The 17902-nt window shown below is 50.6% G+C and overlaps 6 protein-coding genes across 6 annotated transcripts; 5 read left to right on the forward strand and 1 right to left on the reverse strand.

Annotated features, from left to right (window-relative positions):
• Positions 1-1010: 1010 nt before the first annotated feature.
• Positions 1011-2056, forward strand: PHYSODRAFT_530031 (hypothetical protein; the record flags this gene model as incomplete). Its single annotated transcript, XM_009539247.1, has 3 exons — positions 1011-1143; positions 1242-1919; positions 1989-2056. The coding sequence occupies 3 exons, from the start codon at positions 1011-1013 to the stop codon at positions 2054-2056; spliced, it is 879 nt and encodes a 292-aa protein (XP_009537542.1).
• Positions 2057-6222: 4166 nt separating this feature from the next.
• Positions 6223-7966, forward strand: PHYSODRAFT_530013 (hypothetical protein; the record flags this gene model as incomplete). Its single annotated transcript, XM_009539248.1, has 3 exons — positions 6223-6454; positions 6524-6628; positions 7596-7966. The coding sequence occupies 3 exons, from the start codon at positions 6223-6225 to the stop codon at positions 7964-7966; spliced, it is 708 nt and encodes a 235-aa protein (XP_009537543.1).
• Positions 7967-8321: 355 nt separating this feature from the next.
• On the forward strand, positions 8322-8672 carry PHYSODRAFT_288984 (hypothetical protein; the record flags this gene model as incomplete). Its single annotated transcript, XM_009539249.1, has 1 exon — positions 8322-8672. The coding sequence occupies one exon, from the start codon at positions 8322-8324 to the stop codon at positions 8670-8672; it is 351 nt and encodes a 116-aa protein (XP_009537544.1).
• Positions 8673-11647: 2975 nt separating this feature from the next.
• Positions 11648-12092, forward strand: PHYSODRAFT_340972 (hypothetical protein; the record flags this gene model as incomplete). The annotated part of the gene is made up of 2 exons (XM_009539250.1): positions 11648-11702; positions 11806-12092. 2 exons carry the CDS (start codon positions 11648-11650, stop codon positions 12090-12092), a joined length of 342 nt encoding a protein of 113 aa, XP_009537545.1.
• Positions 12093-12320: 228 nt separating this feature from the next.
• PHYSODRAFT_530039 (hypothetical protein) lies at positions 12321-13557 on the reverse strand (the record flags this gene model as incomplete). The annotated part of the gene is made up of 2 exons (XM_009539251.1): positions 12321-12376; positions 13326-13557. The coding sequence occupies 2 exons, from the start codon at positions 13555-13557 to the stop codon at positions 12321-12323; spliced, it is 288 nt and encodes a 95-aa protein (XP_009537546.1).
• Positions 13558-16582: 3025 nt separating this feature from the next.
• On the forward strand, positions 16583-17871 carry PHYSODRAFT_529547 (hypothetical protein; the record flags this gene model as incomplete). Its single annotated transcript, XM_009539252.1, has 2 exons — positions 16583-16824; positions 17646-17871. Coding segments are annotated over 2 exons (468 nt in total), but the record flags the coding sequence as incomplete, so codon positions are not given.
• Between the last annotated feature and the right edge of the window lie 31 nt (positions 17872-17902).

Genomic DNA, 17902 nt, shown 5'->3' on the forward strand with positions numbered 1-17902 from the left:
GGCAGTGAACTTCGCTATACTGCACTGGGCGAGGGCACTGTGGTTCCATCTCCCCGCATTCGTCGCCTATCTCGTTAGTCGCGTGCTCTCGCACAGCAATGGGTCTACTGCTGCTCAAGTCGTGCAATTCTCTGCGCGCGCATTCTCATCCACGCTGCAAGCTTGTAATCGCGCGCGCACCAGGTGAGCGAGGACACTTCAATGTCGGCCAGTTCATGGCGTCATTGAGTCAGATTCAAGGGCGGAGTCTGCTCATGAGACGTGTTGCCGCTATCTTCATCAGGCGACAACTTGAGCTACTCAAAGAGATGCATCCTCTCCTAGAGCGTATCCGTGACTTGGACCTCAAGGCTGCTACATCCCCGTGCAGCTGGAGTTAACAACGACCCGTCAATGTCCGAAAAAATGGACGCACCACTTGACGGAGGAGTTGTGTGCAAGCCTCGACAGTTTATCTCTCAGTTTAATCTCTCTGCTGAGCATGGTAGCCCGTTTTTTAAGCGACTTTAGACACAATTTGCAATTCAACGCTTCAACTCGTCGTCGTTGGGGTCGTCGTTGGCTTTGGCGGCATTCCAGTTCGGCGACGGCGTTTTGATCGAAGGGCTGCAGGACAGCGTGTGGGTGATGCAACTTCTCGTCAAGGCGTCCATGCTGTTTGCCGCTGGTATCTGCGTTTACGGCGGAGGAGCGACTGCGACGGGCCGACCGAGTTTACAAGGTGGAGCTGGTGAACGAGAAGGGTTGGGAAGGCGTACGCAAGTTGCCAGTTAGTTGTGCTCTTGTTGCTTAGTTCAGAATTTGGAGCGGCTCGGGACCCAACTCCTACAACCCCTGAAGTTGAAGGTACCCCCCCCCCTCCGGGGTTTATGGGAGATTCGGGGGCCGACAGGCCCCCGAACTCCGATAAATTTAGGTGAGATCTCCGAACTCCGGCCGCAGCCCCGGAGGGGCGCAGCCGTTTTCCCTTTATTTACCGAGAACTTGTAGCTGAGGAGTTCGCAGTAGGCATGGCCTTGTCAGCAGCGCGCAATGATAACAAGGCAGCAGTGGTCGAGGCGGTTGGACGGCGCTCATTCCCTCCCCGTCTAGTTTATCCTGAGGAAAAGGTGGATGACATGCAGTTGTCGCGGCCGTTTTCACGTCCGTTGTTCGTGTGGATCCCGGAGTATCGAGGAGGCAAAGGTCTGCCGTCCGAGACTGCAACTGCAATCCGAAGGTGAATGACTATTGCCGTCGAGTGGTGGAATCTGTGGAGTGCAAGTGCGACCTGGTATTTGTGAAGTGTAGGTGCGCTGTAACAGGATCATATTTTTCCATTGTGAGCTCGGATTACTTTGCACAATGGTCCGATATGATTTTTCACTTTCCATTTGTTCTGAGCCAAAAGCTAGTGTTCTCGAACTCACTCATGGAGATGGTTCATGACGGTATTACCGCGCAGGATGGGTTGCAACGTACCATGGCCAATATGGAGCGTAGGCGCAAACAGCGCTACTACAAGCTTTTGGGTCTGTTTTCCAGTGGTATCAAGCGAAACCACGAGCGTTGCTTCACCTATCTGGCCCCCACTCCAATATCAGAGGATCAGTATGCAGATCAAAACAAAGTTGTTGACAATCACACGCTTACGACGGCATGGCTACACGCTATAGAGCTGTACGGGTCGCTGTGTGAAAAAGTGATGAAAGATTGTGTTGTAAAGAGGGTCATGAGAATGGATCACTCTGTCAAGTTCTGCAAGCGGCTAAAGCTGCGGAAGGCCAAGGGGCAACGTGAATCTCTCAAAGATGCGAGAATGCTTTTGCTGTTCCAGAATGAAATTGGACAGATTATTGGGCGGCGGCCGACCAGGTCTGAAAACAAGGAAGAAACACGAGCCTTGCTTCAACATGTGAAGTCGCAGTTTCGTGCGCCTTGTGGGGATGACCTGGATCATGTAGTTGTGTCGGATAACGCGTCGGCTGTCAAGAAAATGGTCACAGAAGCGATTGGTAGCGAGGTGGTCACAAAACAGGACCCCTTTCACGTGATAACTCGCATCACTGAAAAATAAAGGCACCCGTCACCAGCAAACGAATTTCAAAGGAACTCTCCCGTGCGATCTACAATGTGGATCGTGAATGCGCCCTACTGCTGAAATGGCTATTCAATTTCAAAGTGTAGTCAGCGGTGTTTTGCACTCAAGTGTATCGTGCAGCCTGAAAGATTGGAAAGGGTCGTGTCAGAGTAATTTGGAGCAGATTCAGCGTGGCGAGTTGTACGTGGGCTCAAACACTAATGAGGAAGGCGGTCATCGAGTTCGCGTGGTATCTACTAGCCAACTTGAGGGCTTTCACTCTTCCTCAAAAAACCTGCTTACCAGAAATGTATCCATTGATGTTGGCTTGCGGATCTTAGCTTGGTTTATCGTCAAGCATAATTTGTCTATCGGTGCTAAGTTCGGGCGCAATCCGCCCATGAATGGCGTTGATTTGATGTCGGCGGGCCATACTGCATTACTCTGTGGAACGATGGTCCCTACTTCGCCTCAGATGGAGTATGTGATGCAGCTTTTCTCTTCGCCGCTTGTACCCCCGCAGTATAGAACGGAGACCGAAGCGGGACTTTGACTTTGACTCCTGAGCACAGGTATGTCTCGAAGGGAATCTTAATCGCTCCCGGCAACACCGCTCAACAGTAGCAGAACTGCTGTTGAAAAATGCCGTTACTCCAATCGGCCAAGCTGAAGCGTGACGAGTTTTTTTTAACTCTATTCGACTGGCAAGTACCGAGTGTGAAGGCAACCAGGGCTTCTCTACGGAGGAACACGAGCTGCTCAGGCAGCTGCGCAGCGAGCAGGCTGCTAGTAAGCGTGAATGGTGCACGTGTGAAATGATAACAACGATGATGTTCAATATTGTTGTTTGCAACAACACGAACCCTAAAATACGGCTACAACAGCGGAGCTATGCTACGATGGTCTCAAAATTAAATCACTTGATGCTGATCCTGAAAGTACAAGCTCCGCTCGAAAACAAGCAAAAATATTCCATATTGATCCTCAAGAAGCTGTTTCCCTGGTTTTGCGTTCACCGATAGACTGCGAGGCTGATTTGATGCGCGATGTCTTCAAGATTCTGCGAAAGTTCAAGGCCGGCACAGCTCGTAAACGATTATCCCACCGTATCTACGACTTTGCAAGTTGTGTCTGCGCTGGAATTGGTCAACGTGATGAATCGGTGCGGGAGAAGCGCTGGGAAGCGCTGAAGGCGGCCAAAAACCGTAAGAAGAGGAAACTAGCGATGGTCACGAACCCCACAGACGCTCCATTATCTTGTCCAGCCCGTGATGAAGAAGAAAAACGAGCCGAGCCATTAATTACTCTGCTTAAAGATCAAGAAACTGCAGCGAACGATGACATCGATGCTTCGACCACTACAACTAGCGGAAATGCAGACGACGCACCTCCAGCAAGACTACAACCGCTGGATATTCGTCGTGACACTGTTGGGATTGGTGAAGATGCAGGACAATCAAGTGTTCCAGCAAAACGGCCTCGGCCATCTACTATCGCACCAGAGCACTTGGCTGAGTTGCGTAAACTGTCTGATTCGCTGGTGTATACTCGTGGAAAATATATATTGCTGCAGCAGGAGCTGAAGAAATATTACCCTGACGCGAACCTCACGGATAATCAACTACGCTGCCGCCTTAAACGACGTCGAACAGCAGAAAAATGGCCCCAAACCAGCGAGTAGCCGCAACGAGATATCTGACAGCATTGCTCCACCTCTCGCTCCAGCTAGCAAGGCGACTTCGTGTTCGAGCTGCCGCCAGAAGCACTTAAAGTGCGGTGAAGGGTCTCAAAATCCTGGCGTGTTTGCTAGCGAAGAAGAATACTACTCGTACGATAACAGAGTTCTTTAGCGTATAGCAATAAAAATCTAACATTCATAGCACATCTGTTTTTCCACCAGCATCGAGACGTACCATCGAGACAACATTGTGGTCAAATGTGGTCAAAGTGGTCGCGAGACAAATCCCACCATCTCCCATGCCCCCCTCCCCCGGCGGACTACGCGATGGAAATGGAAGAAAAGTGAGTTGCTCTCAGTATTGATAGTAGCGATGAACTATATTTTTTCGAGCTCCGATAAAAATAGAGCGGCGCTTTTTTCCGCGTGGGTTTTCCGCGTGTGAGATGCCGCTCAGGTTTTCCGCGTGCGCCCGCTGTTTTGCGCGTGTACCGGGTATTCCGCGTGTGATTTGATGGTTTTTAGCGTGTGATATTTTGTTACTACACACACTTGCTATCATTCACATCATGAGCAACGCCATCGTGCAAGGCAACCAAAGAAAAATATTTTTCTGTTTTATTGCGAATGAAAGATATCAAACTAAACCCTGCACCGCATCAAATCAGACAAAAGAATAGCCCGACCGAGCAGTGAAATTCAGGACATGTGCAAGTTCTTGAATGTCATACGGCTCCGTCGAAACCTCTTCACAGAAAGAATGGTTAACAGTTAGATTGCTATTTCACAACCTTCGGCAATTATTTTGAAATTGATACGTAGTTTTAGCCAATCCAAACGCGTATAACTGCTGAATATTGAACAAGAAGAAAGCAGTTTTGAAGAAAATGAGAGCTTTTTAACGGTAATTTTGGTACGACCTTGGTTTACTAGAGACGGCAACTACTACTGGGAGATTGATTTTGCGGACGAGGTACGGTACTCAAGAATAAATGCACCGCTCACGGCCAGTGTTGTTCAAGAAATGTGACAGCTTGCTAGGGTGGGTGGGTTTTAGACCCGGGTTTTAACAACCGGATTATGCGTCAAGTTCACCGGAAAATGATAATTTGTGGGGGTCGCTCAAATCTAAAAGATCCGCTACAGATAGTACAAATCTAATGCACGGATTGGCTGAAAAGCTAGTAGGGGCTTGGTCAATTCTTTCGAGGCCACTTTTGGTCCGTCCATTTTTCGTTGTGTTATGCTGTTTTTAGCATAGATAAAGCTCAATGAGCTGAAGAGACTGGTTCTATTTTTATCAAAATTGACTAAATATTGATGAAGTTACGAGCCTATGGATCCTCGATGCTGTCGACCACTGTTAGAATGAGCAATAGTGCAAAATAAAGCTGAGCTTTTGCCCGTTCCAGCACTCCTATTGGCTGCTTCTAAACGGCAAAAATAAAGAGAATAGAGCTCTGTTTCAATTCGCTAAATTGGGTACGGTTTGGTTTTTTTTGCGTAACGTTTTTAATTTTCAGCGATATTACACAAAATTATATGTACATGAAGCCTAAACAGTGCTCTTCACGTATATGTAGCTGGTGGGCTTGTAGGCATACTAGAGACGTTGATATAGCTCGCTGGAATTTGAGGTTTTTCAGACGATTTTCGTATGACTCACGCACTCCTAATACTTTTGTCCAATCAAGGATTTAAAACCATGATTATGTCCAATTAAAGCAGATGTGTGAGCCACACCAAATTGAGGCTTTAATGCGAGTGTTGGTTCTAAGGTGGCCAAGAGAAGAATAAGACAGCGAAGACAAAGCATGAAGTGTGAGGGCTGTCCACACTCATAAAGCAAAAGCGCTATGCCTGCAAGATGTCCTCGCTGCAACGACTACTTCATCCGTGCGTCTTCGCTCAAGCGACACCTCTAGCGTAAAATCTGCTTAACCCTTTAGCTACGAGCTTTGCAGTGTAGGTCCCCCTGGACATGTACCATAACCAACCACAACGCGGTTTCGGACCATTTAGACCAATGGCAGCTCTGGTCAACCCCTCAACAAACCTGTACTTATGGATTTCGGTTTTCGTGTGATTTGCCGCTCGATAGTTGTAGAATAGAAGAGAACCTGCCCGAGTCTTATATCGGTACGCACCAGCTTGTTGATTTGCTTACATGTGGCTATGGTACAGGTCCGCTTGGACCTGTTGGCTGACTCTGCGAGCTGCTACCTAGCCCGTACAATGTATTACAGCCAATTGTAGTCAATTATGAGCTGTCGTATAGGTCAGACTGGACCCGTACGAAGCCTCGTAGCTAAAGGGTTAAGAAACCAACACCGGGCTCAAATAAAAGAAGAGCAGCGCTTACAGCGTAACCAGGTGAAGCGCGCACGATGCGCGCGCGCGACACAGACGAGATCTACCCCGACTCGATCCGAATCTTCAATACCGGCAGGCGTCGCTGTCAACCAGGTTGCCGACACGCTGTACGATGGCTTCACCGGGGATCTTTATCAAAAGGGGCCACAAATCCATCAGCACTTTATCATTTGGGGGGGGGGGGCTTCACCAAATCCCACTACCCAAAAAGCCCAACCCCAAAAAAAACAACCCTGCTCACGGTGGTGCGCGGATGTGCACACACCCGGGTTGCCCACACCAAGCTTTGACCAGAGGAAAATGCATTGCCCACGGAGGCGGCTCACAGTGCTCTGAGCCAGGGTGTATCAACCAAGCCAGGGTTCAGGGCAAGTGCAAAGGTCATGGTGTGCGTCAACTGTGCGCTCAAGAAGACTGCACGCGTCGTTCGGTCTCGAAAGGCAGGTGTGCTGCGCATGGTGGGAGGAAGGAGTGCAGCTATCCAGACTGTTCAAATCGTGTTTATGTTATGGGCTTGTGTTCTCGACACGCGGCTCGCTGTGCATTTGGAGGGTGTCAACTACGAGCTACCAACGAGTCAAAAATCTATAAGAAACACGGGGGAGGGCATACATGCTCGGAGAAAAGATGCAGGAGGCGTGCAGTTGCGAAGGGTTGTGCTTAATACATGGAGGTGCGGGTTAGCAAGCTACTGCGTGTCGAAGTACTCGATCGAGTTCATTCTTAAAACTTTGGGGATCGATACTCGCTTAGAGGCACAATAGTTTTTAGGTCGGGAGAATGGGAGATAAACTTAGGTATGGACGACTCATGGAGAAGCTAAAGCGCGAGTTGTGCTGACGACATACGAAACAGTGAAATCTTGCAGTCCAGGACAAGCTTGTATTGTACACCATCGAAGATGACGAGCAAGTTGTCGAGGGCCGGAAACAAACGTTATTGTGGGTTGTATAGAAGTGTGAGAAGAATTAAATCCTTGTGTGCTCCATTCAACTGTATACAACCTGTATGTAGCTGACCAAGGCTCCGGCAAGAGTTTCTTGTGTGTACCATGGAAAACTCACACGAGCTGACCTCAAAAATCATACCCAATACTCACCTCCCATTTGCCGGATAAGAACAGTGGCCGGTGAGCTTAAACATTGTAGTCTACGCTACGATGGTGGCGACTTGGAAGCGTGATGTCCCTTGTTCATGGCCGCTCCAGCGTATTGAAGACCACAGGGGATGCGAATACGTTTTTGTTTGGGGATGAGGTGACATCAGCCGACGGTATTGTGATGCCGATCGCGTTGGCCCCAGGACATCCTCCGACAGGACCAAGCGACTCAAATGTGGCCCTGTCATTCAACGAAGTTCCGGGGGAATCGTGGACTGGCTCTCGCAAGGAAGCAGAGGGCGGGGAGAAGAGCAATGTAAGGCGAACGGCTAGCGGAAAAAGGCGCTGCTCTGTTCCTGAATATCCGAACGCAGTTTTACGTGAAGGCAAGTGCTGCAGACATGGTGGAGTACGGATCTGCACATACCCGGGTTGCTCGTACCAAGTTTTATCCAACGACAAGTGCTTCTCTCACGGAGGTGGCAGACGATGCTCCGAGCCGGGGTGTACCAAGCGAGCCAAGTGCCAGGACAAGTGTAAGGGCCATTCTGTGAGCCCAGTGTGCTCTCATGCCGGCTGCACGTGGCGCTCGCTTTCGAACGGCAAGTGCGCTGCGCATGGTGGAGTGAAGAAATGCAGTCGCCCAGGCTACCCAAGTCAAGCTAAAGTTCAGAGCGCGTGCCATCGACATGCGGTTCGCTGTGTCCTCGAAGGATGCCAACGAAGAGCAGCGGCCGGGTCGAGTTGCTGTAAATAACACGGGGGAGATCTGCGATACGCCGTGTCAGGATGCAGGAGGCGTGCAGTTGATGACGGGTTGTGTCTTATACATGGTGGGGGTACTGCCACCGAGGTTGACACATTCGAATGAGCCGGTTCATTTCCCATGTTAGAGGCGAATGGTGTTGTCATGGACCATCTTCGTGAATGCCGTATGCAGTGACAAATCCTGACAAATCCCCACTCCACTTTCTGATGTGTACCGAATTTATAATTCGCGTGCTGTGATACGGAGCCCTTCGTGATGGAGCTGTCCACCACGCGATACCAAGCGCTCGAATTGGAGAGCTCGGGTCACAACTGATTCTCCATCCTGCCATTCAAGCTCCACGATGGGTCTCCGCAGGGCCTTCCTCACCGCGTTGGTTCTCCTCGCTCTCTTGGACGAGGCAACTGCAGTAGATGCGAGTGCCAAGGAACACCGTCTTGGTGATACAACCTCTGTTAACGCTCCACTCCCCACCGAAATGCGCTACCTGAGGACTGACAACTCCATCAAGGCTTCTGACGTCCAGCTCGCGAAAGCAAACGCTGTTGCTGACGAAGAAGAACGAATCACTTTGCCCAGTCTCACTGAGATGATCAGCACGCTCCAGGAACAGCTGAAGGAGCTTTTTCACGGCACCCCAGACTGGCTGGTTCACCTAGTGGCTTTCCTGCTTGGGTTTAATATGACCGTTTAAATCCCAAGCACGATTCAGCACGAAGTACCACGACGATGTCGTCAGCCTGTGCACTGGGATTATGTAGTGAGAAGGTCTACAGAAGGCTAGTTAAGGTATCAATCAATTTATTTTTGTTAGTATGGGGGATTCCAAAATTTGACGGGTCGTGGAGAAGTGTGAGGGGTCGCCTCCAAGGATCTCCGGGTCCTTGGCCTTCCTGGGAGGAATCCTCCCTCGGGAGCCCAGGAAGGAGCAAGACGACAGCAATGGCATCTTCAAGGTGGTCAGGGTCGACGAAGGGTGTCGGCCTAGTGACGAAACAGGTTAAGCAAGACGGTAAGCAACGCAGAAGCAAACCATGGTGTAACGGTAACAACGAAGCAAACGACAGCGGAGAGAGAGCAGACTGCTGGTCATGCTGCCTTTCGGGGCAATGGTGGTGTTGGGATATCATTCCGACGAGTGTGGTGCAGTGGTGTACGCCGGATCGATGGAGTGCGAGAAGATTGCGAAGACGTGCGGCGGGCAACGGTGAACGACGTGTTGGGGGGACGCGTGGAGGTGGTGAACTCCGGATCGACGAAGCGCGAGAGGAGGGGTTTATATTTCTTTTAGCACTTGGATATCGTAGGGGTATGCTTTGGTCACATGCCGTAGTGGCGTTTGATTGAGGTGTGCCCGTGTGTTTGGGCTACTACCGCGGGCTCGTGCCCTGGAGGCACGTGATCCGTAGGCGACGCTGCAGCAGTGCGCGGCATTGGGTGTAGTTAGCCGTCTAAACCGCAACAAATTCAAATTCAAATTTGTTAGTATGGGGACTTATTCGCCAGACGCGATTCCGACCTTCGTCTTGGCGACTTTGACGCATCGGCTAATAAAAACTAACAATCTCATAGCGTATATTAGTTATTAACACGCGGTATCCCAGCCTGCCCGCACCCCCCAGATGACAAGCCCTATGATTGAGAGCTCAGATTGAGCTGAAATTTGGCACATAGTGTGCTGACAGCATAAAAATATGTACTGTGAAGTTTCGCCTTCGTAGCGCAAGTAGAAGGTATGAATGGGCAAGGAACTACGAAATCTGCCGAAATGTGTAAATGAAATGTGCCTTTTCTGTCCATTATGGCTACATAATAGTTTTTTTATGCCCACAATGGACGGGTTATGGTCAAAATGTCATACATTTGTTGCGATATGCGTCGACGAAGGGCCTCATTGACGAGAATCATATCAGGTCTCGCCTCTTTGATCCATCGTATCTCATCCATTTTCAGTGCTGCGAGTCTACAAAGGCTGCATCTACCATTTCTTGATCGGGTCTTTCCTTTGAACTCTAAGCTAGACCAATTTAGGTTGATTTGAAAATGTTGGAAATTTACACTTGCCATCCAAAAGTGCGAAAAGATTCGGGTTGTTACAGAGACAGGGTGTTATTAACCATTTCCTTCAAACACTCTCCACAATATTGTTTTGGTCTATTGTTTCGTACTTAATCGAAACAAGAGCCAAAGGGTCCAAATAACCGGTGGGGAGTGGAGTCTTCGTCGCCACGGGTACTGCGGAGCAGCGAGGAGATCAGCGGAGCAGGCCAATAGTGGATAATTATCACCACCGGCCCCAAATACATCAAACATTATCGCGACCGGCCCAACTTGAAGAAAGTAGTGATATCATCTGGTAGTAGCTTATAGGACAGGCCAGAGAAGGCTGAGCAAAAAGTAGTGCAGTCGTGTTCTGGCAAAGGAGTCCAGTCACAGGAGTGCCGTCAAAGGAGCGCTACCCGAAGGAGGCGAGTAATGGTATCACCCACACTGGCGCTTCGACCATGCGGCGGTGGCATAGGGCTCTGCTTTGCTTCGTCGCTGTTGTTGCAACCGTCAGCGTGAGCTCAGCGCTTGGTAGGTCCTCGAATACGAACGATTAAAGTTCGACCTGCTAACTTACACATGTTATGCAATGTTTGCGCATAGAACCTGTGTTGTAAGGCATGATGTGGTGCTTGAGCTAACAGCGCTCAACCGCAGACTGCAGTTTGATGGATGGATGAACCATCGTAAGTTAAATCTACTGCTGCCCGATGCACAGGCACGTGGATGACCCTCGACAGATCTGTACCTGCATCAAAGTTACTGACTGTGTCCCTAACTTCTTGCTTCTATCGTTGTAGTGATCGAGGCTGTTGCGAGCATCTCATCTGCCTCTAGTGGCAAGTCGTGCGGTCAGCTTTCACGAGCTACGTCGCGCCTGAAGTGAAGTAAGCAAGGTAATTATGTGGCGTAATAAGCATGCACGGAGGTACATGTAGAGTCTAACATATCTTTTAGCTGAACACTCGCCGACAGAGTTGCAGCCGGGCGGATGCACCAGTTTTGCCGAGCTGACGAACCAGGCACCCGCAGGACAGAACGCGAGCTTCGTGTTGACACGCTTTGTTGGGCGCTTCTTACTCAGCGCAACCTCCCATTCTCATAACGCCTCCGACTTGCATGCCAATACTTTTTTGTAACCGGAATGAACTATCTGCTCGTCGTGTTTGTTGATTCCCTCCCTTCCAAATCGCTCGACTAGATTCACCTTGCCTGTCGCCATGCTTGTAGAGTAGTGTGGGCAACAAAACACAAAGTGTAGAACTCGTCCTCGGACCGGGTCGTCCTCGACCTTTATAATACCATAGCTTCAAATAACAGACCAATCAAATGTATATATCACTACTTACTTCAAGTTGGACCGGTCGCGATAATGTTTGATGTATTTGGAGCCGGTGGGGATAAGTAAAATGCAAAAAGCCATGCCTCGGTCATGACCCAGTGACCTGATATCCGGAGATACCAGCCGCTTTTGGTGTGTTACCTCGAAATACCAGTCGCTGGGTCATGACCCAAATACTACGATTTGATTGGCTGTCTCGCTGATAAATTTTGGGCGAGCCTTCTCCGAGCGCCATTAACTCATCTCAAGGTCGCCGCTACCCGTGGCCTGTGACGTCGGCCATGCTGGCCAACATGGCGCTCGAGAACGCAAGCCTGCCCGCCCTGCTGAACGCATGTATGTACGTACTGCTGACGGTTGTGTACCAAGGCATGTATATCGTGGGCAAAAGCCGCTCATTGTGACGTTCTACATGCTACAGGTTGTCGTGGACATATAGGGCGGACACTGCGACGTCACGGCGTACAAGTACGCCTGCACCGTGATGCTGAGCGTAATTCTCAGCCCGGCGGCGCCCTCGTAACGATCTTCAGCTTCCAGTACCTCAATGGGTGCAGCGTGCAGCGCCACGTCCTGAGCGTTGTCACCGAGCCATGCGGCTCCGTCCCCATCGTTGTGTCCGACTACTCGTCGTCGACCAACAACACCTCGAGCAACAACAACCTGGGCCACGAGGCACGCAGCGAAGTGTACGCATTCATCGCCGCCGCCTCTCTGCCACGTTGACCGCCATCGTACCGACCGGGGCCAAGACGCCAAGTGCTAGGGGGCTCTGATCGAAGTCCAGCCTCACCGACAGGCCTGTTTAGGTAAGCGCGCTAGTTGAATCTAGGCTGAGTGTATCTAAATGAATTATGGCAACTAACGCAGCGATGTAAATGATGGTATTGTTACTCGGATAGTGATGTCAATTGAGCTGCCGAATGAACCATGGTGCAAATGTAAGCGATTGTGCTAAGATGTCTGTTTGCTGCGAAGCCATTTCGAATAACTATCGATGCTCTTGTTCCCTCTGTGGTGTGGTAATACCACTTAAATTCTCTTCGACCAAAATGTATTAGAGACACCAACAACACGCTAACCCGCAAAGGTAAGCGCTTATTGGATCAAAACCTGAAGACCAGGAACGATCCCTTACACCGGGTCGGTTGCAAGCGCCTCTGTGCACCTTAGGTTATCTTCGGTCAACCCAAAAACCTGTACCACTAGCCACGAGCTAAGGCTAGGATACTATGTAGCGCTTTCGCGCAACCCCACTGCAGTCCCTCAGAAAGGAAGGGTATCGGCGTGTTAGGCCTTACACAGGGGTACCAAGGTAAAACCTCGGTAGGTAGACTAATACACTCAGGGACACTCTAATCCCACAAATATATACTGAACGATACTCTAATACCGTTCCTGCCTCTCCGGTCACGCCAACTCTTGGCGCTGCCAAGGAAACTCTCGGTCAATGCACGATAAGCTCCCCGACAGGCATCCACACGCAGCCGAGCGTGTCCAGGCACTACAATAAGCTAGCTACACTTACCGAAGTCGGACTTGACCCTTGTTGGCTTTGGGGGAAGACTGTGTTTTTACTGAGTTTTCTGAGGCCCTGGGGGCCTCGTTCTGTCCATCCTATGATGAGTCCTATGTCCCTATACAAATCTCTAGTGTGAACGATCGCAATATGGCGATTCCGGACACATCAATGACGACCGCGGCTACACTAATAAGTGCGGCCGAAGTACGTAACTAAATGCATCTGTACCTAAAAGTGGGTACCATGAAGCCTCGTTCGGGGTTGTATTAGGACCCGACGAGGCTCCGGCCACTACCTGTCACTCCAACGAGGATAATGTCGCCAGCTTAACCAAAGCAGCCACTTCCATCTCGCGCTTGACTGCTCCTTGATCATTGTACCTTGATTCTTGGGCGACGGGCAATCGCTCCGGTAATCTCCATTTTCCGATACCACACCTCTCTCGGAATCAGCTCTGTCAATTGCACCTTCAACCGAGAGGCCCCCATTCACAAGCCTGCGTACGTGATTAATGACACATCGACGCCTGGAAAAGAATTTTGCTTCTTTTGATGACGCCCTCCATTTTGTGCCAAATGTTTCTACCAGATATTCAATTGAAGGCTGGCTGGCGAGACCATGGTGCCACTCTGTCCACAGCTCGTGTACGGTTGATACTCGTCGGCTCATGCTGTGCTGGGGGACTGCGACTGGCTCTAACCGATGTAATTGTTGCTGCAGTGCTGTGTTAGCCAAGGTAGAAATAGGAGTGCTGTCACGTAGAGGGTGCTGGCTTGGACCGCTGTCAGCTGCGTTGTTAGACAAGGGGAGAAGTCGGTAGAGTACATCGCCGTGGAGAAATGAAGCAAGCTGATCTTGGGATTGCTTCACCATGTCAACGAGAGCCAAGTGCTGAGATTCTAACCTTTGCATAGTTGCTGCATGCTGTGTACTGATTTCTTGTGACAGGACTGGCATGGCAAATTGCAGCTGCATTTCCACCGGGTGCTGTGTCGTCTGAGCACTAGCAAGTGCTTGAGTGCGGAACTGTTGGAACTGCCCACTGAAGATAGTATGGCGGCGAAATCGAGCTGGGAGGATGTCAGATAAAAATGCAGCATCTTGTAGCAACACGGTGCGTAAAAATTTCAGCAAATCAATGAAACCTCGAGCGGCGAGGTTGCATTCCCACTCACCATCTAACAGCTTCTGTTTGTAAGTCTCGAGTCCAGGAAAAACCTGTTGTTTGAGGTCGTTGGACGGGTCTACAATGGCACGCTCCAAGTAATAAAGACGAGAACGTGGCGGGTGCCCTGACAGAGCGCGAATCGCCTCCCGACCCAGAGGAGCAGCGTATACGGTCTCAACGGTGTCAAGACCCCATCGGCCATGTCGGCGTGTTGAGAGATGTCGACATCAGCGCTCTCCAGCTGCCGTACGCCTTGCTGGCGGTTGATATGAGTATTTTTGTTGAACGTAAGACCGAGATGCTCGAATACAGCCTCGTAGCTTTTCTTGTGAGTGTTGTATGAAATGGCTTTGTTTCGATCTCGGTCACGTAGGAACTTGATGTCATACCAATCCTCCGATCTTCGAAAACACGGAAAGGGTTCACAGTTGAGATGAAAGCGCTCAAACAGTAGAAAGCAACTGCTCCAACTGGGCATAAATGAACAGCCTTATTCCACATGAAGCCAACGTGCTGCAGCTTTCCAAACGTATTCGTTTTGTCGTGTTGGATTAGCAGAACCAACGCAGTGCATGGATGGAACCCCTCTTTGTCTAGTTCCTGAGAAAACATGTCGGCGAATTCCAGATCACGAATGTTTTCACCTCGCAGTAAGCCGAAATGAGATACCAAAAACGCCGCTCTTCCCATGAGATCGTTCAAAACGAAAAAAAGTATCACAAATCTGAGTGAATTGGGCTTCAGACTGGTAGCCATCTAGCAACGATCCCACGCCGCGATCTGTGTAGTTTTTTTTCGTGTCGCCGTAGTTTCCGCCTGGACGGTTGAGAGCAGTTGCTTTACCTTGTACGTGCGAGGGTGGTCGTTACCGTTCATCTTGTTCGCCACCTGCTGGTTGTGTAGGTCTACAGTAGCGTTGACGTAGCCGTACACCGTTGATGCCCCAATGACTTTACCCTTCTTCTTCTTCGACTCTCTGCCTACGACTTGGGTGTCCAAAAAGAGATGAAGCTTGCTACCAGTGACAGTAACACCATCGCCAAACCCCATCAATTGGCTCCACTCTGCAAACTCCTTTTGGTAGCCCTTGTACTTCCGTTTTGTATTAATCGGCCGACTGTCAATAGCCTTCTGAAGGGTGGCCCGCTCTCGCTCTTCCATGAGCACTTGAAGTGCACTATCATTTTGCTGTGAATGGCGAACAGGGTTCTGTGTCGCGTCGTGCCGTCGCTGAAGCCGCAGCTGCATAAGCGCGGATGGAGATGCCTGACTTCTTCTTATTATTATTCACCATGGTGCTCTTGTGAAAATGAAGTTTCAATACCAAAAATAAATATTGCGATTAGGTCACAAGTGTGATAATGACTCGGGTCCAGAGCCATGCAATCCAACAGATGATACCCATTAATTATCAGCTAATGGTAGAGAACGTGGACAGGTTCCTGTGCTTTGGAGATGCAACGGCATCGACTGACTCATGCACATCACCCAGGACTACCAAGATGTAGAGCTGTCGACGTCGGGTCGTCGCTCCGGGTAACACCCGGACGTCCAAAAGTCGTCGAGGGACACCCAGTCGACATCCAAAAGGGTGTCACTATTGCGAAATAGGATCGTTACACAGCGCGAGGTGGCGCACCCTGCATTAGCCTCATTGAGGGACGTGAGTACATACACATAACGTGCTCTGTTAGTAAATAGTGTCTCGGTGAAACTTATAGGGGCAACTTCTCCACTATAGATCGCAATAGGATTGAGTACAAACACTGCCGACGTTAATGTTTGCGATGACCTACATGTGAGCCCGTGTTCAACTCAGTTAACCTCGTAATTGGTATGCAGTTGCCCAACTCCCAGACGACAAAGGAACCATTGAAGGCGCGTCATGGTCTGGTGTATTCGGCCCAGCCGGAGACGACGCCTTTGACAACATGGCTGGCGTTGACACTCAAGTCGCTGTCTGAGCGCAGTCAACACTTGCTAGGGCGCATCATGCAAGCTACTCAGCTTGAATCAGCGTCCACCCCTTATTTTGTAGTTCATCCGGGGCATGGGCATCCCATCGTTCAGGCAGACTCGCTGCTAGCTGGTCTACAGTGTAGACCAAAGGTGTAGACTCTACATCATTCGATAGCGGAGTTCTTCCAAGTGAAAATCATTATCGGACTTGGCTGTTTGTTTGAGTCGCGGGTACAAGTTGATTGAGGCAATGGGCATGTCTGAGGTCAGGCGATTTCATAGGCTTCACCAAAACTCCTTTTGACCAATCAGCAGAAAGTCGAGCGGAGGATGTCGGCGTGGTGTCGGCTCGACGTCGGCTGACACCCACGGACGTCGACAGAAAAAGGCGTCGGGTCAACGTCAAAACCCTCGACGTCGACAGCTCTACCAAGATGCCGACTCAATAGTAGTGCCTCTTTCACAAAATAAAGCTCCGAACGGGGTGACAGCAAGCAAGCGTAAGAAGCCACACGTACGGAAGGAGAAGATACGTCCAGCTAATAGCGCTCAAAAGATGTGTCCGGTCCTGGGTGTCCGCGGCGACGTCTCCAAGGCGGCAACTGCTTCCAACATGGCGGAGGGAAGCGCTGCTGGATGCCGGGCTGCAACAAGCTCCAGTTCCACAATGCCAAGTGCGGCATTCGCGGCGAACCCCGCATCTGCACACACCCAGACTGTTCCTACTTCGCTGTAGGGTCCAATGACAAGTGCTTTGGTCACGGAGGCGGTAAGAAGTGTTCCGAGCCAGATTGCACCAAGCGAGCTGCGTTCAAGGGCAAGTGCCACGCTCATCGTGAATATCCAGTGTGCAGTCAAGAAGGCTGCAGCTGACCAGCTATTCGTAAAGGTAGGTGCTACATCCACGGCGACAAGAAGAAGTGCGCGCATCCAGGCAGGCTGCTCCACGCCAGCTCACAAGAAGGGCTTCTGTTATACACATGGGGCTCGCTGTGAGTTTGACGGGTGCGAATCTCGCGCGGATGATAAGTCGACCTTTTGCTTTAGACATGGAGGAGCTCAGCGATGATGGGCGGAAGGATGCAAGAGTAAAGCAGTCGCCAAGGAACTATGCGCTAGACACCGATGAACGTATTCCACCCAGGATGTGGTCGTACAGCTCGAGCTATGGGTCTGTGTGCTCAGCATGGCGAGAACACTCGAGTGGTCCCATGTCCGAAATAACCTGGGAGAGCTGACAGCTCATCGCCGACTGTTAAGATTGAAACGGAGATCAGCCGCGCAAGTTCATAATGGAGACTCCCGCGCACGAGGCCATTGCCGGCGACGGCTCCAGACGGCTGGAGACAGCAGAAGGGACGAACGAGTTTGTGTTCTGTGGCGAAGAAGGATCTGAGGGCATTGTTATGCCGATCGCATGGATTGAAGGACAGCAGCAGGCTAAACCAAGCGACTCGATGGTGGCTCTGTTGTTGAGCTTTGCGCCGGAAGCGTTCGGCCATGATGAAGCGGGAGCTGAAGACTTGCCAAGTGAGGTGACTGCGGTGCCGAAGGGTGGGAAGGGGGACAGCACCACGCGAAGCAGTAGCGGCAACTGGTTGTGTTCTGTTCGTGGATGCTCGACGCCAAGTGCTCGAGGAGGTAAGTGCTACGAACATGGCGGAGGGAGAAGATGTTCCTACCCGGGCTGCAAGAAGCGTCCTGTCCTCAGCAACAAGTGCGCCACTCACGATGGAGCGCGGATATGTACACACCCGGATTGCCCGCATAAAGCTGTGTCAAATGGCAAGTGCTTTACTCACGGAGAATGCCAGCGATGCTCGGAGCCAGGTAGCACCAAACGCGCCCATGTTTAGGGCACGTGGAAGGCTCATACTGTGCGCCCAG

Source organism: Phytophthora sojae, assembly GCF_000149755.1.
Source record: "Phytophthora sojae unplaced genomic scaffold PHYSOscaffold_13, whole genome shotgun sequence".
Classification (NCBI taxonomy): domain Eukaryota; phylum Oomycota; class Peronosporomycetes; order Peronosporales; family Peronosporaceae; genus Phytophthora; species Phytophthora sojae.